Source organism: Falco rusticolus, chromosome 13 (assembly GCF_015220075.1).
Source record: "Falco rusticolus isolate bFalRus1 chromosome 13, bFalRus1.pri, whole genome shotgun sequence".
Classification (NCBI taxonomy): Eukaryota; Metazoa; Chordata; class Aves; order Falconiformes; family Falconidae; genus Falco; species Falco rusticolus.
In genome coordinates this window covers 20,245,409-20,266,944 of record NC_051199.1, presented here as the reverse complement: position 1 = coordinate 20,266,944, position 21,536 = coordinate 20,245,409, and the positions used below count along the sequence as shown (strand labels likewise).

The 21,536-nt window shown below is 38.7% G+C and overlaps 2 protein-coding genes across 3 annotated transcripts; both read right to left on the bottom strand.

Moving 5' to 3' along the window:
* Window positions 1-220: 220 nt before the first annotated feature.
* Window positions 221-17,593, bottom strand: KNG1 (kininogen 1). 2 transcript variants are annotated; one of them, XM_037406582.1, is made up of 11 exons: window positions 17,286-17,593; window positions 14,504-14,614; window positions 13,445-13,529; window positions 10,840-11,012; window positions 9,014-9,121; window positions 6,791-6,872; window positions 5,485-5,651; window positions 3,982-4,089; window positions 2,904-2,993; window positions 1,285-1,441; window positions 221-956 (listed from the first exon to the last, which is right to left on the bottom strand). In XM_037406582.1, the coding sequence occupies exons 1-11, from the start codon at window positions 17,478-17,480 to the stop codon at window positions 760-762; spliced, it is 1,473 nt and encodes a 490-aa protein (XP_037262479.1). In that variant the 5' UTR covers window positions 17,481-17,593; the 3' UTR covers window positions 221-759. The 2 variants fall into 2 exon arrangements, with proteins under 2 accessions (XP_037262479.1, XP_037262480.1); XM_037406583.1 differs by having other exon boundaries at window positions 1,291-1,441.
* Window positions 17,594-19,383: 1,790 nt separating this feature from the next.
* LOC119156888 (histidine-rich glycoprotein-like) lies at window positions 19,384-21,146 on the bottom strand (the record flags this gene model as incomplete). The annotated part of the gene is given in 5 exon segments (XM_037407294.1): window positions 19,384-20,697; window positions 20,700-20,765; window positions 20,768-20,929; window positions 20,932-21,050; window positions 21,052-21,146. Coding segments are annotated over 5 exon segments (540 nt in total), but the record flags the coding sequence as incomplete, so codon positions are not given.
* Between the last annotated feature and the right edge of the window lie 390 nt (window positions 21,147-21,536).

The window sequence follows — 21,536 nt, the reverse complement described above, 5'->3', positions numbered from 1 at the left end:
GTTTGTCATCAGATTTTGTCATCTGATCTGTAATATATGTGTACCTCTGCCACATGAAAATCTGTCAACCTTAGTGCCTCTACTGTGTAGTTAACATAATACACATAGGGAATAATAAAGCTGCTTCGTTTAGGATTCTCTCAGCTGTCCCCATTCTCTGATTCAACAGAACAACCTGCTAGTGATAGACTGGTGGTAATAACTAATTTGTGTAAAGAAATTGAAAGGTAAAACAGGTTCCTTTGTTTTATTTTGTTCTTTAAAAGATTCACTCCAGTAAATTAGAGAAGTATTATTTCAGATATCTAAGAAAGGCATCTTTGCTCTATATTGGCTGTCTTTTGTCTTACCCATATTTGATTGAGATTTTTCATGTAATCTGCGAAATTCTCTGTGTCATTGTTCTAAACTTAATACAGTGAGATTTGATGCAGTGATTCACTTTGTGCTTATAGTAACTTGAGGCAGATGAGATAGAATTTTAACTTCTGCAGCAGAAGGCTGTTGACTTGCCTGGTCCCTTTGCTAGACTGGTTCTGAATCATTGGTGCCATTGCCTGATATACATCTTTGCAAATATATGCAAATACAGAATATTGCTGCATGGTCTTAGGTCCCCAGAAATACTGGTGACCTACTTGAGTATCTTAGCTAACAGAATAGAAGCTTTTATCTCTTAACATTTTATACATTTCAAAAGGCAGTATTTTTCTTATTTTTCTATGTATAATTTCTGAAAAGGATCCTACAATGTTTGAATTATACTAAAGCATCTGAGAGATCAAAGAGTTTCTCATTTTCAGGAGTTGAGTTTTGTGTTGCTGGATTGATGTTTTCTACTGTGGAAGGCAAGAGATCCTCATTTGTGAATTCTCTGGGAAAGCTAGGAGCTGGAAGGTCCGTAATTTGTTTCCATGGCTTTCCAGGACATCTGCGGACATGAGATTCTGGACGATCTGGCAACCCATTAAATAAAAAAGTATGAGAAAGAATTAGTGGTTCTGCTAGTGTACTGGTTTCCTTTCTAGCAACCCCTGGATTAACTAGCTTTGATGTTTCAGCACTGAATAATAGGAGGCTTTAGTTTTGATTAAAAACCCTTTCATTGGACTCCTCAGAGGATTTGGAGTTTGGATGTTTACGTTTACCATTTTTACTGTGTTTTTTATGCCCACATCCATGGCCAGTTCTGTGGCTACGACCAATTTTGTGCCTATGCCTTTTGTCAGCCATCCTTTTTATATCCATGCCTGTGTTTATGCCTATGTTTATGCTCAGGTTCACCTTCACCTTCTGGTTCCTCTCCACCATCTTTTCTCATTTCTTTGCCAGGTCTTTGCCTTTCTTCATTTTTATCAGAGCTTGAATTTTCAGTGGGCTGTTGTAGCACAGGAAAGCTTCGGAAAGGTGTGAATCCAGGAGGCCGCCTTACTAATACAGTCTAAAAAACATTGCAATAACAGCCATATTTGTTACATGAACAAGAACAATAGCTTCAGATTTGGGAAATGCAGAAGTTGGCTCATTGCAGTACATGAGTCATTTGGCAAAAATATGATATCAGATTTTTAAAGTAAACTAAATAATTATCTTTTCTATTTGTGTTAATCATGAAAACATAAACATCCTCCCAAATAAATCAAGTTTTGGCAGTTATATGTTAAAATGATTTATATATCACTGAAATTTTGCTAGTTTAACATGGGTATGATACTATATAGAGAAAAACATGTACTGGTTTTAATGTATGAACAATACAGTTGATTTCTAGAACTAAATGTCCCTGTGCTTGATAGAGTATAACACTCTGAAGTGTAAAACCAATTTATGCTAAAGGTGAGCATCTCTGAGTAGTCTCAAAATGAATATACAGAAGATCTGGGTTGTTTTGTTATATGAAATGAAACTATTCAATTTTTTGTTTCTAGATTTGACATTTGTATTTCATAACACTGCTTAGAAATAACACATATAGGCTAAAACTGATAATAATGAAACATTCAGTTGTTATCAAGTAATCTCTGTTTCCTCATCACTGTTCAACTGGAAAACAAAGACTGAATGCATGGTGTACAGTCACTATCCAACACGGGTTTCATTTCTGTCCGCCAAAGTGTCTGATCATTATCTAGCTGCAGATTAGAGTTGTTTGGGACAGAGCTAAGTTTGAAAGTTGATGTGGATACAATACTGTAGTGAAAACAAAGAGGAGACGTTTATTAGTTGATACACAATGAATGAATAGGTAGTTATGAAGGTGCTGAGCACAGTGAAGTTATTGATTATGAATGCAAATTAATCTCACTTTACTCAGCATATCTTCTCTTCTTCATTGGGGAGCATGGGAGCCCCTGCATGTATTTAAAAACTGGCAACCATTAGAACTAAAAAAGATTTATAGTCCATTCTGAAATTTTCAAACTGACCCATGTGCAGGGCTAATTAGTTGTGGAGCTGGACAGGAAGGAAACGAGAAGAGATTTGCAGATGCTTTTGAAATCTGTAGGGTATAATTATTGCATTGCCAAATACATTTTCATCTCAGTTTTTAAACCTAGTATGAATAGTAATTCAAAGGAGCTGATGAGGCTTGATACTTCAGAGCTTAACTGACAATGCAAAGGAGTAGTCAACAGACAGAATGTTGTTTGTCCTGTTGCCTTTGTTTCTATAATCACTGTGTTGCCTAGTCCTTCACCTTGTGGGGAAACTGCCTTCGATGCATCAAGTTGCTGAGGTTAGAGAGTGAGCGAGTGTGGCATTCCTGAGATTGTTAAAATAACTATGTTTTCCTTTATTTTTGGTACAAAATACGGGATAATCTGGAATGGATAAAGAATTTAATGACTGCCTTTGTTCTGTGCTCTGCTTGTGATGATGTGTATAACAAAGAGGGATCATACCGTTGACCGTCCTCTAGAGCAGTTAACTTGGGGAAAGGTTTTATTCTCCCATGTGGTCACATAAATGTTTGCTTCACATGCCAGTGGTGCCTGTTGACAAAAAAAAAATAATCAATGTGTTAAGGCAACAAAAGATCAGACAGAAAGGAAGAGAGCTGTGTGTGAAAAATCCTATGATTTTTAGATAATACATTTAAGTACAAATATACTTGGAACTTTACCTCAACTTTGCCCCAATATTTAATCCATCTTAGTGATGGAGACTTCTGTTTTTGGACATATGACTGCTTAGCTTTTTGAGGTTATAGCGTGCTTGTGTGAGCCTTTGAATTCAACTCTGGATTAGAGATTGGATCTTGAAAACTTGGATTTATCATCTCCAGCACTTTTGGAGCACTAACTGTTGAATCTTCACGGTATTCCTAAGAAACACTGTTTGTTGATGGTATTTCTCCTATTAAAATTGGGAAATTGAGATAGAGAGAAAGGCTTTTTTTGTTCTTTTCTATTTAGTGCCTCCTGCACTAACAGATTTTAAAATCTCACAGGTAAGGACTGTTCATATGGTGGGAAAAAAGAGAGGAGAAATAAAGCCTCCCTTTCCCAACCAACTCCCTTGCCAATGGTTTCTGGCCCTAGCAGCATTACTTCCCAGTGTCTGGAACACATTTTCCCAGTATCAGCAGCATGCGCTCCGGAAACATCATCCTTTTGCACACCAGTAAATTTCCAATCTCATGTTTTCCTTAGCTGCAGGTCCACAGAATCAGGAGTATTGCAGCTATTTAATTTTGCACCAGCTTCCTCCCCTCTTTTCTTTGATTCATTATTATCAGAAGAAAACTCCTCTCATTTTGCAGTGAGCACTGATCCTGCAGTCGGAGTGACTCAGTTTAAGCTTCAGGTTTTACTAACATTTTCACTAGCTTGGATTACAAACAGAACAGTGTCCTTATTGAAACAAGCACTGGAAGAGCTAACTGAACTCAGGATGTGATTTTACTTGTGTTTACAATTTCTGGGGCAAATGAATTTGTCCATTAGGAGCATTACAGTTAGGAATATCATCATTACTTACACTGTCTGATGCGGCTTCACAGTCTTCATTAAATTTGTCAAAATCTTTCTTTGAGCAGTTTGTCTTCCAGATTGCAAATATTAAATGGTAGTTTTGTCCTGCAGCCACCTGAAAAATTAGCAAGAAGGCTTTCTGTGGTAAAAAAGGTTCACAGGAAAGATGTGAAAGATATATACTACTTATATTTTACAAGTCCTGACCACTGCGACAAATATGTTAAGAACAATATTAAAATATTTGGCAGCAAACCTGTCTGCTTCTAATCAATTCACTTCAGTTCCCATTTCAGAAAATGCAGCACTGAAATTGAAGGAAGCAGAAAGGTCAGAATAATATCAGGCCCACGGTTTTGGCTTTGTTTTATTGGATGCCTGTAGTAATTTCATTAATAACAAATCATTAGAGATACCATTACAGAGAGCCAGATATGATGTAAGAAGAGTGGAATGTGAGTAAAATGAAGTGTAATAAACAGGCTCAGTTGAAAATGAATGTATTTCCCGAATGCATTAAGGAGGGAAACTGCATGGGTTCAAGAATGTGCCTGGTATTTCTCTTAGTATTTTTTACAGAACGCAAAATAACGTATCTTGCTTCAGAGACAGCAGGCAAAGCATGGAATTCTGTCTCTCTTAATTCTGTTTTAAAAATGTGTGCATGTTAATACCAATCATGATATGAAAAGTGAGAAAGAAGAAAACAGGTTTAAAAAAGAAAACGCACAGGTATTACGAGCAAAAGAACATGAGCTATTCAGAAAATACTCTGGTGTGCTTTCAGTGCCTTCTCCAATGGTATCCCTCATGCTCAGGAGTTGTCATTGACGAAGTGTTTTCTGAATACTCTGCTGTCTTAATTTCAATTCTGCCCTAAATCTCTGTTTTGATATGTTGGGACAGTAAACAAGGCAAATGTAAATGCTGACCAATATTATCCTCTTGATTCCTTGTTCTTCTTTCTCTAGCTGTATTTATCTGTGTATTTTAAGTGATGCACAGATGTTCTCTTCTGAATCTAGCTGGAGTATTACTAGTAGCAGAATCAGTATATAAATTAACAGATTTTTAAGGGAAATTGGGAAGCCTGTTTTCTTGGAGCCTACAGCTACTGTAGGGTGAACAGTGCCTAAAATAACATACAGAGTATTGGTGTGGTGGATCAAGTAGGTAGTTTTGTCTAATAAATCTTTTCTTCTTTAAAAGTCTGTGATATGTTACAAAAGCTGTTAAAAAGTGGGGTAGATGTACAGAAATCAGATACCGTAAGTCAGCCCTCTTCCCATGCTCTTAAAATAGTGTTAAGAAAAATAAAAATAAAAAAAAGAGATGGGAAATTTTTAAATCACTTCTGAATGCAAGCCAAGATGAATACAATTTTGCAAGAAAAATTGCATGGATGTTTCAGTTACCGCTATTTCAGTTTTAAATACAAACTTTAGCTAGCATTCAGCTTAGACCAATAACACTGCCATGTCTGTTCCTCATCTCTGTGGTGTATCCCAACCTGAACTGTCGCTGCTTCTATTTCTCCACTTTTGTAGTAGAAATCATCATTGCTCTCTGAATTGTACTTCTCCATAGAAACCTTCAGTAGTTTCTTCAGTTCTGGACTGTCTGTTGGGATAGTCTTTGGACAATGAGCACAAATGGCAGGAAGTACTGTATCTTCAACTGAAAGAAACAAACAGATTTCAGATCTAAGGAACAAAAGATTCAATGTAGATAAAGGCTGGGAGGACAGTTAGTAATAAAACCCTGCCTTCTGCAATTTGGGTCTGTCAAATGAAACCAAAATGTCTCTGAGTTCTGTATGATCAGTGTTATCATATCTTGGTTATCTAAAAGAGCACTGCATTGGCACCTAGTGCCTTATTGGATGCTTATCATCCAAAATATCACACAGTTTTCTCATAGAAACAAAAATTGTGTGTACCAAGTGTGGATAGCTAGCAAATGAAGAGAGGGAACATCTTCATGTACGGAAAGACCTGATTCAGGTGAAACAAGAGGTGCACTTTATTAACAAAGAATGAGTGTGTGGAAGAATATCATTATCATTCCTTGAAGAAAAACAAGTCTGAATGTGTGAGAATGCAGCACTTGCTACATGGAGTATTACTATACTCCCTTTTCTAGAGCTCTGAAGCTGCTGTAATCTGTGTCTAAATAGATGTCTGGAAGAAAAAGTGACAGTAAGAAAACCATTTGGCCGTTTGACTGTAATGAACTTGTAAATTCTAAGTGATTTATTTATACTCGGAGCAGGGGGCGGGCTGGGTGGGGATAAGCCTGTAACATACTAAATCTAAGTATAGCCATGCAATATGAAATGATGATAGGATCAATAGACTAATTACTGATTTTGGACAAAATCTGAAGTCCTTGGCTCCTTTGCCTTTCAAAAGAATACACTGGAGCTCTTTGGAAAGTTAGAAGCTGTAACTTATTTAAATAACGTGATATTAGCTTGCTTGTAATTGTGGTGGAAAACGAATTAATTTTTGTAGGACAGTTATACTGTTTCAGTTTGTATCTGTTAATTTCCATGTCAGAAATAGGGCAGGATACAAATGATAAAATGTAACTTCCAACTACATATGAAATACTTGTAGGAAGTGAAAAAAATCTGTGGTAATATTCCATTGAGAAGCAGTGCTTTTTTGGTCCCAGAAGGATTACATTCTCTTTATTAGACAGTTATTATCTGTTTTCATCTCTTGCATTTTTATTTTGTCTTTTTACAATTGTAAAAAAACCTGACAATGCAGAAATCTTAAAATTGATAGTGCCTACAGTTGATTGTGCCATACCTGGAAATGTGCATTGGTTTGCAATATCTACGATCTCCGCATGAAGATTTTCATATGCTTTGGCATCACATTTACCTACACGCTGGAGTAAAAATGCAAAACAGCTCCTTGTTATTTAGAAAAATGAACAAACTCACATCCTCATACCTTCCTGATAACAGAATAAGTCAAGAATACTACTAAGGATTCCTTCCTTCCTTCAGTATATTAGGAGGAAGAAGACTGACAGTCTGCAGAGCCAATAAATGATCAGGGTTCAAAAGGACTGCTCAGAGGAAATAAAACCATAAAAGAGAAGCTAAATGAACTAGTTTACTTGTTCATTACAGAAGGAAATGGGGAGGTTTACAAGCTAGAAATCTGTTTTATGGAGAACTCACTGGAATTTCTGTCTCAAACTGTAAAGACCAAAAAGAAGATTAGGCAATTAACAAATCAAACATTACTAAGTTGCTAGTATTTACTCAGGTGTTCTAAAGGAACTGTGGTAGATTACGTCCTTAAAATTGCCTTGATATCTTAGTGCTGGAAGAAAGCAGATGTTGTTTCTGTTATTTTTTTAAAACGGTTATAGACCCATAAAACTGATGTCTGTAGCATTCTAGTGACTAGAAATGGTAATAAATAAAGAACTAGGGGGCATAAATGCATCAAGGAGAGACCGGGGGGTTTGTTGTAAACCAAAGCTGCATTTTGCAGATTTGTCAAAAATCTTCAAAAGCATAAACAAAAGTGGGTAGAGAGACCTGATGATAAAGTATACATAGATTTTCGAAAAGGTTTCAGTAAAGTCCCTTATCAAAAACTGAAATAAACTAATCAACTGTAGAATAAGAAGGAAGACTATTACAAATCAGGATCAGGATCTTAGGGCTATGATACTAGAAAATGTAATCTGTAAAAAAGTCTGCGTAGTAGTGGTTCAGAAAAAATAATTAAAAACTAATGCCAAGGCTTATTATCCAGTTTAAAGATAAGGCATCATGCTGCACTATAGCTCTGTGGTTCCCATGCATGTTGACTACAGGGTGCAATTCTGGCCCACCTATTTCAAAATGAATAGTACAGAGCTAAATAAAGGAATGAAACAACTTCCATGGAATTTGGCCATTCCAAGGTATGGAAATATCATATTCTAATCATATCTGTTGGTGATCTATTAGCAAGGCTGCTTAACAGATCAGGAAATAAGTAAGAGCTAATCCCACAAACCCTGTGTGATCAAAGCAGTATGTGAATGGGGTAACACTCCTGCATCACATGAGGTGGACAGAAGTCATTACCTCTAGGTGACAGGTTGGGAAACTCAGACTCAAGCATATTAAGCAACTTGTTTAAGGGCAAGCATGAGTAATGGAGAGATTTGCTTCAGCTAGCCAGATTCTCATTCTTCTATTATTTACCACATTGTCATTCATTCCTTTTTTGATCAATGCTTCGAAAATATTCTGAAACATTCTTGAGACATCCAAGGAGTAATTTTTGAACAGGAGAGGCTCTTGAATGTAACACTCAACAGTGTGCTTCCGCAACAGCTGAAACAGATGTGAGTCAGGACTCCTGTGTTTCCTCCCCTGACACTTACCACCACTATTCATTATGACTCTGCATCCCTGCCTTCTATATTGCATATGCAGAAACATTTGTCTGACCCCCTGGTGAACTGGTTCAGGAGGCTGGTTGAGAGAGCAACCCAGCAACCCTCTTTTTGGTACAGTTAATTCTGTTCCAGGTCAGAGAAGCTGAGGATGTACCTGGTTTTTGTAATGCTGTTTAGCTAAAGTATGTGTGTTAATAAATTTCTTTTTAAAATCTCTTATTTGGACTGTGGTAGAGGTTAAGTAATAATTCAGCTACTTACTTTTCTTAGAAAATATGACTTAAGCTGGAAAAACAGTGTTAATTTTAATCACTTTTTGGGTTGTACCTGAGTAACTCCTTGAATATCTGGATAGGAACTTCCCAAGGGATTTGTTATTTGGGTGAGACCAGTTAGATTCTACAGAGTAATTGGTAAACATTTCAGTGGTCATCTTCCTTAGTCACTGATTCAGTAGAAGACATAGATGTTCTAATTGCGTAAATAGACAGTTCTTTATAAGCCTGGATTTAAGCTTCATTCACAAAGTGAAGCAAGACTATAAATATTTTCTTGAGTCAGATCTCAATGATTATTTGTTAATATGATATTTTCTTGATAAACAGATTTTGAAAATGACTTACACCTCTAGAAGTGGGTTTGCACTCCGGAGTTAAATCTTGAAATTGTTCTTTGGAGCAATTAGTCTCTTCGATTTCATATTTAATTATGTAATTCCATCCAGCTACCACCTGGAAGAGATATTGAGGAGATACATTATGTAAACCAATACAAACTTGGAAGTTAAGCTATTAAATGTGATCAGCAAAGGAACCAAAACTACTCTTCTCATGCCTTCCATCCATCAAATCACTGTGCAGTTATTGAGCCACAGAGTATTCAGACAGCAAAAAAAATCTTGCCCTTGTGATACAAAAAGTAAACTTAAGTCATGTATATATTAGAAGTGCACTTTTTATTTGGATTCCACTTCTCCTAGGAAGTCTGCAGCCTCATAATGCTTGGTTTCTTGCACTTTCCTCCAAAGTGTCTGTTACTTATTATTCCCAGTGACAGGAAGCTGGTCTAGATAGATGACTACCCTAGTACAGCTTGGCAAGTCCTATGTTCCTGAGCATGAGACATAGTAAAACAGTATCTGAATGATGTAACTTTATACTGCTGACATCATTTGTTGTTGAGTGTCCTGCATTTATCATCTACCTATAATTGTGTCTGCCTTGGGCTTTACCTTCCCCCATCTGCTGTTTTGTCCAGCTTTGTGACCCTTTATTTCATTTCTCTCCAGGAAGCAGTTCACTTTTCCTCACTGTGGCTACTGCTTCTGACCCATGAAATCTCTCCATGTCATGGTGTTTGGGTCAGGTAGCATTGGATTAAAAAGGGGAAATAAGAATCAAATATAGAAACTTTCCATCCCAGATCAATTAAAGTGGAGGGCTCTGACTAGTCTCTGTTGGCCAGAAGTGACGTGTTGGTTCTCTTTCTAGCTGCTGGATTGTTACCTGTCTGTGGCATTTTGTCATGTGGCTTAAATGTTGTGCAAGCTTGTCTTTCAGCTAAGAGGATCATTGCTATCAGTAAACAGAAAGAGGACAGTTTGAATCAAATCATGGGTCAAATTGACACGAGACCAGAAGATGCTTTTTGGCTAAGTAAATACATACACGTTCAAAGAAACGGGTCTGTATTTGGTGTTGGGTTATATACTAGTTACAAACCAAATAAACTTTACTTTCTAGCAGCACCATTCCATAGGAGAGCCTTTCACAGGGAAATAATTTTTGCATGGGATACCAAATGACACAGAATTTCTGTGACCTGATCAGTCATTTCTTGCAAAGCAGATATTCCTGTGTGCAGAAGTCTTTCAGCAAGTGCCATGCTGGCTTTTTGGTTTTCTTACCCATTTTTCCTGTATGGGGTTTACCCATCCTATAGTGTATAGCAGCTGCTGACGTATGGGTCCTATTGCATTGCAAAAACATAGGTGCCTGCTGCTGTTTGCAAGGCTGTGGAGTATATGAGACATCTGTGCAGGCTGGCAGTTTTGGCACAGAATCTAGGAGAGATCTGCTCCTGCTGGAGCTTCAGGGAGAGGCCAAGTAGAATACCTGAGAGCATCTGAGATGACACAAGATGCCTGTGTTAGCACTGAATGCAAATAAACTGGTGCTAAACACTGGTTTGATGTGACTGCAGATAAAGAAAACATGTTTACTGTCAGTTTGTAAAGTTGACAGCTCTGAAAATCCAGTAGGTAGCCATTTGTGATTTCTTATAAATGAAGAGAATTATTACTGGATCTGCACTGTATATGCATTTTGTATGCTTTTATTATCAAATATAAGCCACCTTAAACTCAGAGAAGCATGTACATAAAACAACCAAGGTGCCTGGTTTGGGGGCTTTTGTTTTAGTAAAATTTAGAGAAAAATCATACACAAACCTGTCTTTTAGCTTCTTTTATTTCCACAAGCTTAAAAAGTGCAGGTTCAGCACTATGCCTGTTAAACTTCCAAATGGCTTGTTTCAGAATTTCTGACACTTCTGAACTGTCACTTGATACAGGATGAAAGCATCCAAGACATGTAGCGTCAGTAAGTGTTATCCTTGGCGTAGCTGGAAAAGAAACAAACAAAAAAAATATAGAGCTTTCTGTAAAACAGCCTCAGGTTTTGATTTTTCCTATCTGGGAATGAGAGTATAGGTTCAATGAGCAAGAACCTTTCCTGCTTTAAATTGGAGTGATCATCAAACCCCACATTTCAGTTTCAGGGCCTGGAAAGACATTAATTGTATTTAGAAACATGCTTTGGTTTGTGGTGGTAGGGGCCATCCATGACGTTCAGATCCAGACACGGTTTCAGCAGCGAACTTCATTCAGAGGAGTGAGTTCAGGAGTCACTGAATCTCTGAAAAATCTTGCATGTAATTTTGACGCCATTAAGGAAGGGAAGGGTCATCCCTTATTCAATCAGGGAAAAGCCGGTGATGGCTACAACTAGAGAGGTGTTCCTCAGATTCTTCAAAGTTCACCCACTGTGTGCAGCTGCTTACTGTCCTCACCATGTTTCAGGGTGGGGACTTTGACAGGAGTGTTTTGGCTCACCCATGTGAACTGCTCTGACTGAGCTCCTTAGGGACTGCAGCTGAACTATTCTAGTGCTGTATTGTTTGAACTCCCCCTGCTAGTCACTGCGGCTGCCAGTTACCGCTTGATGTTACCTTCAAGCTTAACCAACTGGACTGGCTGTGGATACACAAGCTTGACAGGGATGCTCAAACTTCTGTTTCCTACAACTAATCCTATTAACTCTCTTTCCTTTCTAGTAATCATGGATTGGATTTTCATAAATTAATTTTATAGTTCAGTACATAAATTAATTTCATGTTTCAGTGAGCTTGAGAATGAAAGTGGGACAATATGTGGTCTCTGTGGAATTGAAGTAAAATTTGTGTGCCTGATCCTTAGCTGGCATAAACTGGCTTTAATGGAGTTATGCCAGCTTGCACCAGCTAGGAAACCAGATCAGGATCAGTATGATCAAACTGTTACACCAAGAAGGCTGAACAGTAGGGTACCTAACATGGTGGCGAAATCCCTCACCAGTTAGAATCTATTGTTTCAGTCTTTCTGTTCAAATCCTTTTGATTTGATTTGGCTCCTCTGTACATTTGGAATGTGTCAGTTTAAGCAATACTATTTAGTCTTAGCTCTCCAAGGGGTACTTCAACAAAGTCTGGCCCTTCATATTTCTAGCATCACTTATTTTGACTCAGTAATGACAAATAGAAACATGTTACTGGAAAATGTGACCATGTTTTCAGGCAGTAATCACAAAGGAGATAGTAAAACAACTGTACACCCAGTTCTAAACTGACTATGGTCTCAGCATTTTCATAAGTGCTGAACAAATGTGTATTTTTTTTCAGAGTTGCTATAACTTGGTAAGAAGAGGCAAACTTTGTAGGCTCAATATATGATTCTTTTAATTTATCTATGTTTTTCAGTTTTCTGAGCAAAGATGCAAATTTCCCGTGCGTTCTCTGCGGCATTCACACACCTTTTACTGGCAACTAGATGTCACCATTGCCCTACAAATGCGTCTGAACAAGCGGGGGGGGGGGGGGGGGGGGGGGGAGGTTTATTCAGCAGCAGAACGTGGCGTTTGTGTGTACTGCAGTTCCCAGGACACTGGCTGTAGGTGTAGTCGTTTAAGCTTAAAACAAAGTAACTAGGAACAAGAAACAAAGATACGCTGCCAAACATGCCTGAAATCATGGTGAATATGTCGTTAGTTAATATGCACGTAGCTCCCTGCTACCAGTTAGATGGATATTTTAAAACTAGCTTGGATATGTCTTACATGAACATTAGGCATAGGCACTTAGAGTTCTTAGTTGCAAAGCTTTAAAACAATGCGATCTCCTTCTAATAAAGGAAACTACTATGTGAACATAATAGTCATGTATGCATGTGTTATAGGCAAGAAATGTAATACTGCTTATTGTTAAGGTGTAAAAGTTATCACAGTCTCTTATATAATTACATCACTGCTAGAATTTTATTTTGTAAATGAATTTTTTTTTCTCTTTTTAGTTTGGAGAAAATTAAGGTACAATTTTGTCCTATAAAGTTTTTTTCTAATAATTTCTGGCACAATTTTATACTTGAATAAGTGAGGACAGAAATAAGTGTGACAAGTTGTATCTAGTTTCTAAGTTACTGATATGCTTTTGGTCTTAGGCAAATTCATTTTAACTTGGTATCATTCCAGTGTCTGAAGAAACTTACTACACATGCATGTGCCAGTTTTCATTACTCTAGACAGAAACTGCCAGTTCTTCACTGGTTTAGCCTATATGGGTGTAACAGTGAAGTGAAATTTTATCTTCAACATGTAGTTGCCTCTGAAAGATTACTTATAAATGTCTGAATAGAGTGATAAGGAGTGCCTACCTTTAAAAGTACCTGAAAGTCTCAGTATTATTTTTTTTCTATTCTTATTTGTCAACATACTTGTTGAATGTTGCCTCAGACAGTTACATACCTGGAAAAATTTTGCAATCTTGTGAAACACTACTTGTTTTTTCATCATTATTCACGTGAACTTGAGCTGTGCATTCTCCTCTTGTCTGTAAAAACATATGACATTTGTCTTAAACTCAGTGAAGGAAAACACAGTGCTATATATTCCTCTAGCTATTGAATAAAGTTGAAAGTTGCAAATTGAGTTTGGGGAACAAGTTCATATATACATTTGTAGTAATGTCTAATTTGCTGTTTTGTTACTGGAAAAGGGACTGGTTTTTTGATTGTGAGGAGAGCAGGGGATGAACTGAGCAGATAATTTGAAAGATTTCTTTGTATCATGATTGATGTGTGTTAATTAAGTGAAGAATTTACAGTCAGAATAATGGAAATGAACACATCCTCATAAATAAAGTCTATATGAATTGTGTATTTACCTAATTTCCTCTCTGCTAGTACAAGATACGCAGCAATGAGCATGGCATTTCACATTGATTCAAATGATATTATATCAACATCATCCCTTTCTTTGCATCGTGTACTGTGTAAAATAGCAGTGACTGGAAATGTGCAGTGTTCTGGCATGCTGTGTGTGCCTCAATTATACCTCAGCTAGGTGCTGCTCTCCAGTAGCATGAGCCAGGCATGCTTTGCACTGCAAAAAGCTCTGGTAAATTTTCTGCCACAGTGACTTCCATGTCAGTATTTTTGTTGGTGCAGATCTGAAATCAATTTGGTTGTGCAAGTTTCCATTATACATAATTAATAGAAAGTTTTATAGCCCTCACACTCTCACAGTGCATGTATTTTATGTTTAATTTATTGTGAACCTTCACATTGAAGCACTGTAATGTTCCCTTCTGCACATATTCAGGATTATGGTGATAAACTTACAACTATAATCATTAGCTTTAGAGCAGTAAATATTTCTGTACTGTACTTTAGTCCTATAGGCTCTCAAAAACAATGCAGCTAAAAAAGTTAAATTCTCTACTGTATTTTTTCCCAGGCAACTGCGGTCCTAGTCGTTATGCTGATGTTTCTGTACAGAGAACTTTTAAAGAGGACAGATACTTACAGCCTCTGCAAGTGCTTTGTAATCACAATCTTGCCAGAGTTTGTTTTCCTCAATGGTACAAGTGGTTTCTTGTATTCGGTATTTCACATGGAATTGTGTGTCAGGACCTGCCTGGATAAAAACAATATACATGTCAGCATTTGCATAGTAATAAATCAAGTGAAAAGATGAGAACTTCAAAAGGTAAATACTACCCATTCGTTACCTTCTATTTTATAGAATGGTTTCAGATTAGCTGCTGGTGTCCATACAAGGTCTCCCAAATCTTGGTAGTTCAATAATTGACTTATCTTATTACTGAGCTCTTAGCTACAATTACAACGTGTTGATACAACAGAAATGGTATGCCTGCCTACCTTCATTTTAACTTGTAGTACCAAGGGTTTTAAAACCAGAAAGAAGTGGTTAGGTTTTATACTGTCATTCAAATGTACTCCAAATAAGCAAATTTGGGTTAGTGCTTGGATAGTTAGCGTAATTACCAGCTTGGACTGTGTTTCTGTCTGACTCCCTCAGTCTTGGCCTCCCCCCAGAACTGTCTACTTTCCTTCTGTACAACTCTACAGGCAGCCCAGAAACAGCAGCCAGCAACCCTCAGGCAGCCTGGCAGTGCCCAAGCTGCCTTTACTCTGTGGTAACAGGGTACTTATGCTGCCCTGCCGACTCATGGAAAGGGGCAAGGAGGGCATGTGCTCTGGAGACAGCCTTTGGCAGTGCCTGCACTTTTCCTAAAGGCAATAAAAGCTGAGCTGCTCATGAGGGTAGCCTCAGGAATCCCATAAGATGAAATACAGACAAAGTTATAAGCAAAGTTTGGCCTGGCCAGTGGAAGTGTTTCTGATGTTGATAAATCAGTAGGTGGCATTTTCTCCTTGCCATAAATGGAGTGAGCCTGTGCCTACAGGTGACATTAACACACTGCAAGTTTTGCGGTTCATCCTTTAGAGGAGATATAAAGCTAGAAGTTACTAATCTTTTACAGCCACTAAAAGTGCTCTGCCAATGTGCCTTTTCAAATACAAACACAGGCAGTTGCTGTACTTGAGAACTGGGTCTCTAAAAATCTAATGGACTTAATCCTCAGCAAGTATAAAATGACATTTATGGAGCTGTATCAGATTATACTATCTGGGATGTGGACTTAAAAAGAGCCAAATTCTGTTCTCTGTTACAGTGTTCTAAATCTGCAATAAATCAGCTCAGTGAGTAAACAAAATACTTGAGGAAAGACATTGTTTCTGTAGGTTATTTGTGTTGATTTATTTCATTGTTATTATTATTATGAACAGCTATGCGTTTAACTGGGGCAGGTTCAGTCTTTCATCAGTCAGCTTTTATGTTTTATTACCTTATCAATAATGAATGTACATGAATATGTAATAACCAGCTATTTAATTAATGCATTCAACATTGTGAGACTAGTGATGAGTAAAATCTATATTCTTTTTAGAGAAAGAATATTGAAATGAGGAAATCTATGGAAGATTCCTTTTCTGTTTTTTACTTATCATAGTCAGATCAATGATTTAAAGTAACAATTGATTTCCACACTAGATCTTTTAAGAAAAGGAAAGATGGATATCTAGAGAAGGAAAGATGAATAATAATTGCAACAAATATGTATTCTCTAAAAATAGAACATTGTTTAAGATAAAATACTGAAACTAGTATCTGTCCTTTGGGAACATCAGCAAAAGGAGGGTGGTGTTACAGCTCTGATATAAAGATGTTTGCATTTGGTTATTGTTAAGGATGTGTTAGTTCAGTGAAGACAGTGGGGCTATTCATTTATTTAATATTAAATTGTATAAAGGGTTTGCCAGATTTTAGTTTTTGTCACTATATACTAAAATCTCCCCAGTTTGAAACAGGAGAACCAGAGGGTAGGTGCCAGGAAAGGTGGGTAGTTTACCGTAAGGCATTTAGCAATTCATGTCCCTTTTCTGAGGTCAACTTTTATCTGGGTAAAATAAATGTCTTGTGATTTTGGAGTGCAAAATATTCTCTCTGACACTGGGTTTCTTGTGTTTTACATCTGAAAATCCAATCCAGTAGAAAAAAATGCTAATGTTGTTTTCAAGTAAAGTAATGCTTGTCATTATTATGGTAATACCATCTTTGTATGACTCTCAGAGGTAAATAACTCTTTTGTTAGATTAACACTGTACAGAAGGACTCCAGGCAAAGGATCATGTTTCATTCTTTATTTGAATGTAATTTTAGCTGTCACCCTATTTGACTAAAATACCACCTAGTGCTTTTAGGTAGATCTGTGACTCAGGACTAGCATCAATCAAATAATATTCACAATCAAATTATTCAGAGTATTGCCAAATTTTATCAGGTCCTTCTTTTTTATGTGTGATACCAGCTCTTCCCAAGTCAAGTTAATCTTCACGGTTTTTAGTAAGTGTCGTTTTGCCATTCATCTGAAAAAAACTTACTGATGATGAAAAGGGGTTGAATTCCCGACAGAGGAAGGAGAAAACAGAGTGGACGAGTAAGACAAATTGTATTAGTGATAGAAATTTTCTATTCTTTAGTCTGTGCATTAATAAGCAATTCACCAGCACACATAGTTCCATTGATAAGAACATAATATACATCACTGCTTGTCATGGTAACGAGTATCTTACTGTGCAAGTCATTTCTTTGATATTTTTAAAGCATTTTTGGAAGACACTTAGCTGTCATGCTTGCTCTCTTATGAACAAGTTGGAGATAATCTGATTCAGAGTGCATAAACAATTCCAACTTTTTTTTTTTTACAAAGTCTACTTACAGTTCTCTTGGCTTCCATCACCATGTATAGAGCAAATTGATTACCACTTGCTTTGTCTCCATTGTATTTCTTCAGTGCTGTGTCGACAGCTTTAAAGACATCAGGATCATCACAGTCCAAAATTTCAAATGGAAGAGGGGTGGCTCTGCTAGAGAAAAAACTACAGCAGAGTGCTAGTATAATGAAAGGTTTCATAACTGGACAAAAAAGGCCCCCTGAATTAGGAGGCTCTTTAAAAACCAAATGGAAAAAGAATGCCTGACAGGGCTTTAGTCACGTCTTCTGTTTTTCAGGAGCAATAGCTAAGTAAACAGAATGAGTGGGTTGCTAGGGTTGGTTGGTTGGTTCTCATCATACCCTGTTTATACTGCAAATAAACTTGTGAGTTTATCTAAATAATCTTTGTGTGGTCACCAGAATGACACTGGGGTTATCCACGTGCCATCAAGATAACAGGCTAAATGACTGCAGCTGGGGACAGGTTTAGACTAAGTAGGATGGCCCCTGAACAAAAGAGAAAGCAATGTTGGTAGCTTTCTGGCTTCTTAACTTCTAAACTGCTACTGAGAATGAATTTTAGAAGGCTTAAATAAAAGACCCAAGAAGGTCACAGTGGCAATGAAGTTCTGGACAAAAACCCTGTAAATTTTATAGATTTGTTTAGTGTTCGTACTAGAATAGTTCTGAGAAGTCAGAATGTATTTGAAAAAAGTCTTTGGACGGATTGCATATCATTGAATGTCACATAACTCTTCGATAATGCTTGATAAACCTTGTCCTTCATGCTCCTATTGGAAGTGTCCATCTTTGTTGTTGCGTGGAGACTGCCTTTGGACCATGGATTAGTCAGTCTTCATAACGTTTTGTAATCATTACAGATAGGGAAAATGATGCCCAAGAACAAGGGATTAAGTAATGTTGCCTGTGTCTGGCAGAGCCAGAATTAGAGCTGGCTGAGAACATCTGGCACTTGTCTCCAGTGCTGAGCACCAAATAGCTCTGCTTTGAATCTGTGGACACCTTGGGATTGCCTCAGTTCCAGTGTTCCAGTTGTTTCTTGCTGTAGTGGGTTTGTGTGGCAAGGTTTTGGTAGCAGGGGGACTACAGGGGTGGCTTCTGTGAGAAGCTGCTAGATACTGCTGCTGTGTCTGTAGAGCCAATGCCAGCTGGCTCCAGGTCAGACCCGCTGATGGCAGAGGTCAAGCCAATCAGGGACGGTGGTAGCATGTCTGGGATAATGTATTTAAGAAGGGGGGGAAAAACTGTGCAGCAGCAAATTCAGCTGGAGAGCGGAGTGAGAATATGTGAAACAGCTCTGCAGACACCAAGGTTGAGCGAAGGGGGAGGAGGAGGAGGTGCTCCAGGCACCAGAGCAGAGATTTCCCCAGCAGCCCATGGTGAAGACCATGGTGAGGCAGGCTGTCCCTTGGCAGCCCATGGTGGTTCATGGTGGAGCAGATACCCACCTGCAGCTCATGAAGGACCCCATGCTGGAGCAGGGGGATGCCCAAAGGAGGCTGTGACCCTGTGGGCAGCCCTTGCTGGAGCAGGCTCCTGGGAGGACCTGTAGCCTCGTGGAGAGAGGAGCCTAGCCTGGAGCAGGTTTGCTGGCAGGACTTGTGACCCTGTGGGGGACCGACACTTGAGTATTCTGTTCCTGCACCCCATGGAAGGAACCCACACTGGAGCAGGTTGTGAAGGACTGTCTCCCGTGGGAGGGATCCCATGCTGGAGCAGAGGAAGAGTGTGAGGAGCCCTCCCCCTGAGGAGGAAGGAGCAGCAGAAACAGTGCGTGATGAACTGACTACAACCCCTATTCCCCACCCCCTGTACTGCTGGGCGGGAGGAGGTAGAGGTAATTGGGAGTTAAGCCCAGGAAGAAGGGAGTGGAGGGGGGAAGGAGTTTTTAAGACTTGGTTTTATTTCTCAGTATCCTACTCTGGTCTGACTGGTAATAAACTAATTTCCTCAAGTCTGTTTTGCCCATGATGGTAATTGGTGAGTGATCTCCCTGTCCTTATCTTGACCTGTGAGCCTTTTGTTGTATTTTCTCTCCCCTGTCCAGTTGAGGAGCGGGAGTGATAGAGTGGCTTTGATGTGCAGCTGGTGTCCAGCCAGGATCAACCCACCACACTTACTACAAGTTCTCATTAAAGAAAATGTGCTTTAGACACTGTGGATAAACTATGCCAGAAATAAGGTTGTTCCTACAGGATAATGCACTTTTAAAAATTAAGACAACCTTCACTCAGTTACACGAAATGCTGTCCCCATTTTGTTTCTTCAGTGTAGCTTTCACACTGTATTTTACTGTATGCCATTATAAAGCTACTTTGAGGACCAATTTACTAATTTTTTGAGATTAATCCCATGTTATTGCTTATGAGGTAACTGTTCTGAACTAAGTCATTGGGGTCCCAGGTCTGTCAAAATGGACTTTACCTTGGTGGGGGCTAGAGTATAGACAGCAGTATTCTCTTTTCCTGCTCTTCTCAACCCAGTTTCCAGTGAGGAAGGTTCAGTGATAAAGGAAATATTTACATGAAAGAGTTATTACATGCATCTGCTTTTCTCCTCCCCTGAGAACAGTTACAAATTATTTGAATAGGGCTGTCCTTGGATGTAGTATTTCTGGTATATCACCACCAACAACTGTAGCAACGGAAGTACCTGTGCAGGCCACCTTGCAGTGTTACACTGCAAGTCATTAACTATTCTGAGACCTTTTCTAGATAATGGTGGTAACCTGCCCACCATTAGTGAATTTATGCTAGAGTATGCCTCATGGATGTTTACTGTGCAGCTAAACATCCATAGTAACAACAAAGACAAAACTTTGGCAACTGGGCCAAGAAAAAAAAAGCTTACCTATTTTTCTTTTCCTTGAATCTTTATAAAGAATGAATGTAGTACCATGGATAATTTTTTATGGAAGGTGATAAAATTTTCTCTAGGTCAGATTCCCTCAAAGAAGTATATTATAATTATGAACTATGAGAAAATGAAAGATTTTAGATGGTAGTTTTCACTATTAGAGAATTTTCCTTTTTGTTAGAACTAAAGGAGCATTGTTTTGCTGGGGAGTTTTATACCCATTCACATTATCTGAGTGACTCAGAATTCTGAGCCTTTCAGTTAGAGTGGAGCCTGAGATAGCTGGGATCAAGAAACAGATTGGAATACTTGTCTTAATCATTATTTTCAGTGCTTCTAGAAACCGTATGCTTTCCACGCTTCTCTACATGCTGTTTTTATTCATTATACAACTGTCATTGGCCCTGCAACTCTCAAGCCAGGAACCTCTTTCTCTGAGGTCATGTAAGAGAATTTTCTGCCACGGAGCTATGTAGAAATAAAGGCAAAATTTTTGGAAGAACAAATTCGGGGTTTCCTGGGCATGACTTTGTGTAGAGTGATCTGAAAAATGCAGAGCTTCTGGCATCTCCTTTAGACTTGAGCTAGTGAAGAGAATACCTTCACACTGCTGGAGGAGTGAGGGTTGCTTTGGGATGGCTCAGGAAAGTTTGCTGTGGGAGGTGTGAGAGGATCCTGCTGATTTAGAACTGGAATGTGATAGACAGCTCCTGTTACTTGAAATGGAAAATACTTTCCCAATATGCTTGTCTTGTTGCAGTGATGTCTGGATAGAGATGAGGAGGGTGTCTTGAAGGAGGAGGGTGCTGTGGTCCACCACAGGGAGAAGGATGGTGGTGATGTCATCCACAAGGAGGAAGAGGACAGTGTGGTCTACAATGGGGAGGAGGGATGGGGATGATGTCCATGAGGAGGTGGAGGACAGTAAGGTCCATGACAGGGACCAAGAGGAGGATTATGTCGTTTGTCACGAGGAGGAGGAGGAGAAGGGAAATGATGTCATTCCTTTGGGGAAGGAGGAGGAGGATGTGGTTCATCATGTGGAGGAGGAGTAGAAGGGGGATGTTGTGGTTCTTGGGGGGGAGGATAAGGTCCATCATGGTGAGGAGGAAGGAGGGTGGTGATGGGGTCCATAATGGGGAGGAGGTGGAGGACAATGGTGTGGAGGGTGAAGGTGGTGATGTGGTCCATCATGAGGGGAAGGATGAGAAGCAGGTCTTTCATGACTGTCTTGATGTTCTTTGTAACAGCTGTGGTTATGCTCAGGGTCTTCAGGTCTAGATTGAGAAGAGGGTGGACATCTATGCCTGTGATAATGTCTGTGACCAAAATGGTGATGGAGATATCTGTGTGGCTGTCCCAGAGCTGAGTATCTGC

What these genes read in the sequence shown, in the direction of transcription:
- KNG1 (XM_037406582.1), bottom strand. Translation starts at nt 17,480, where the DNA reads ATGAAACCTTTCATTATACTAGCACTCTGCTGTAGTTTTTTCTCTAGC. An exon ending in AGATTGCAAAATTTTTCCAG is followed by an intron (nt 11,013 to 13,444) that starts GTATGTAACTGT and finishes TTTCTTTTCCAG; the next exon opens with CTACGCCAAGGATAACACTT. An exon ending in TAGAAGCAGCGACAGTTCAG is followed by an intron (nt 4,090 to 5,484) that starts GTTGGGATACAC and finishes CTAATTTTTCAG; the next exon opens with GTGGCTGCAGGACAAAACTA.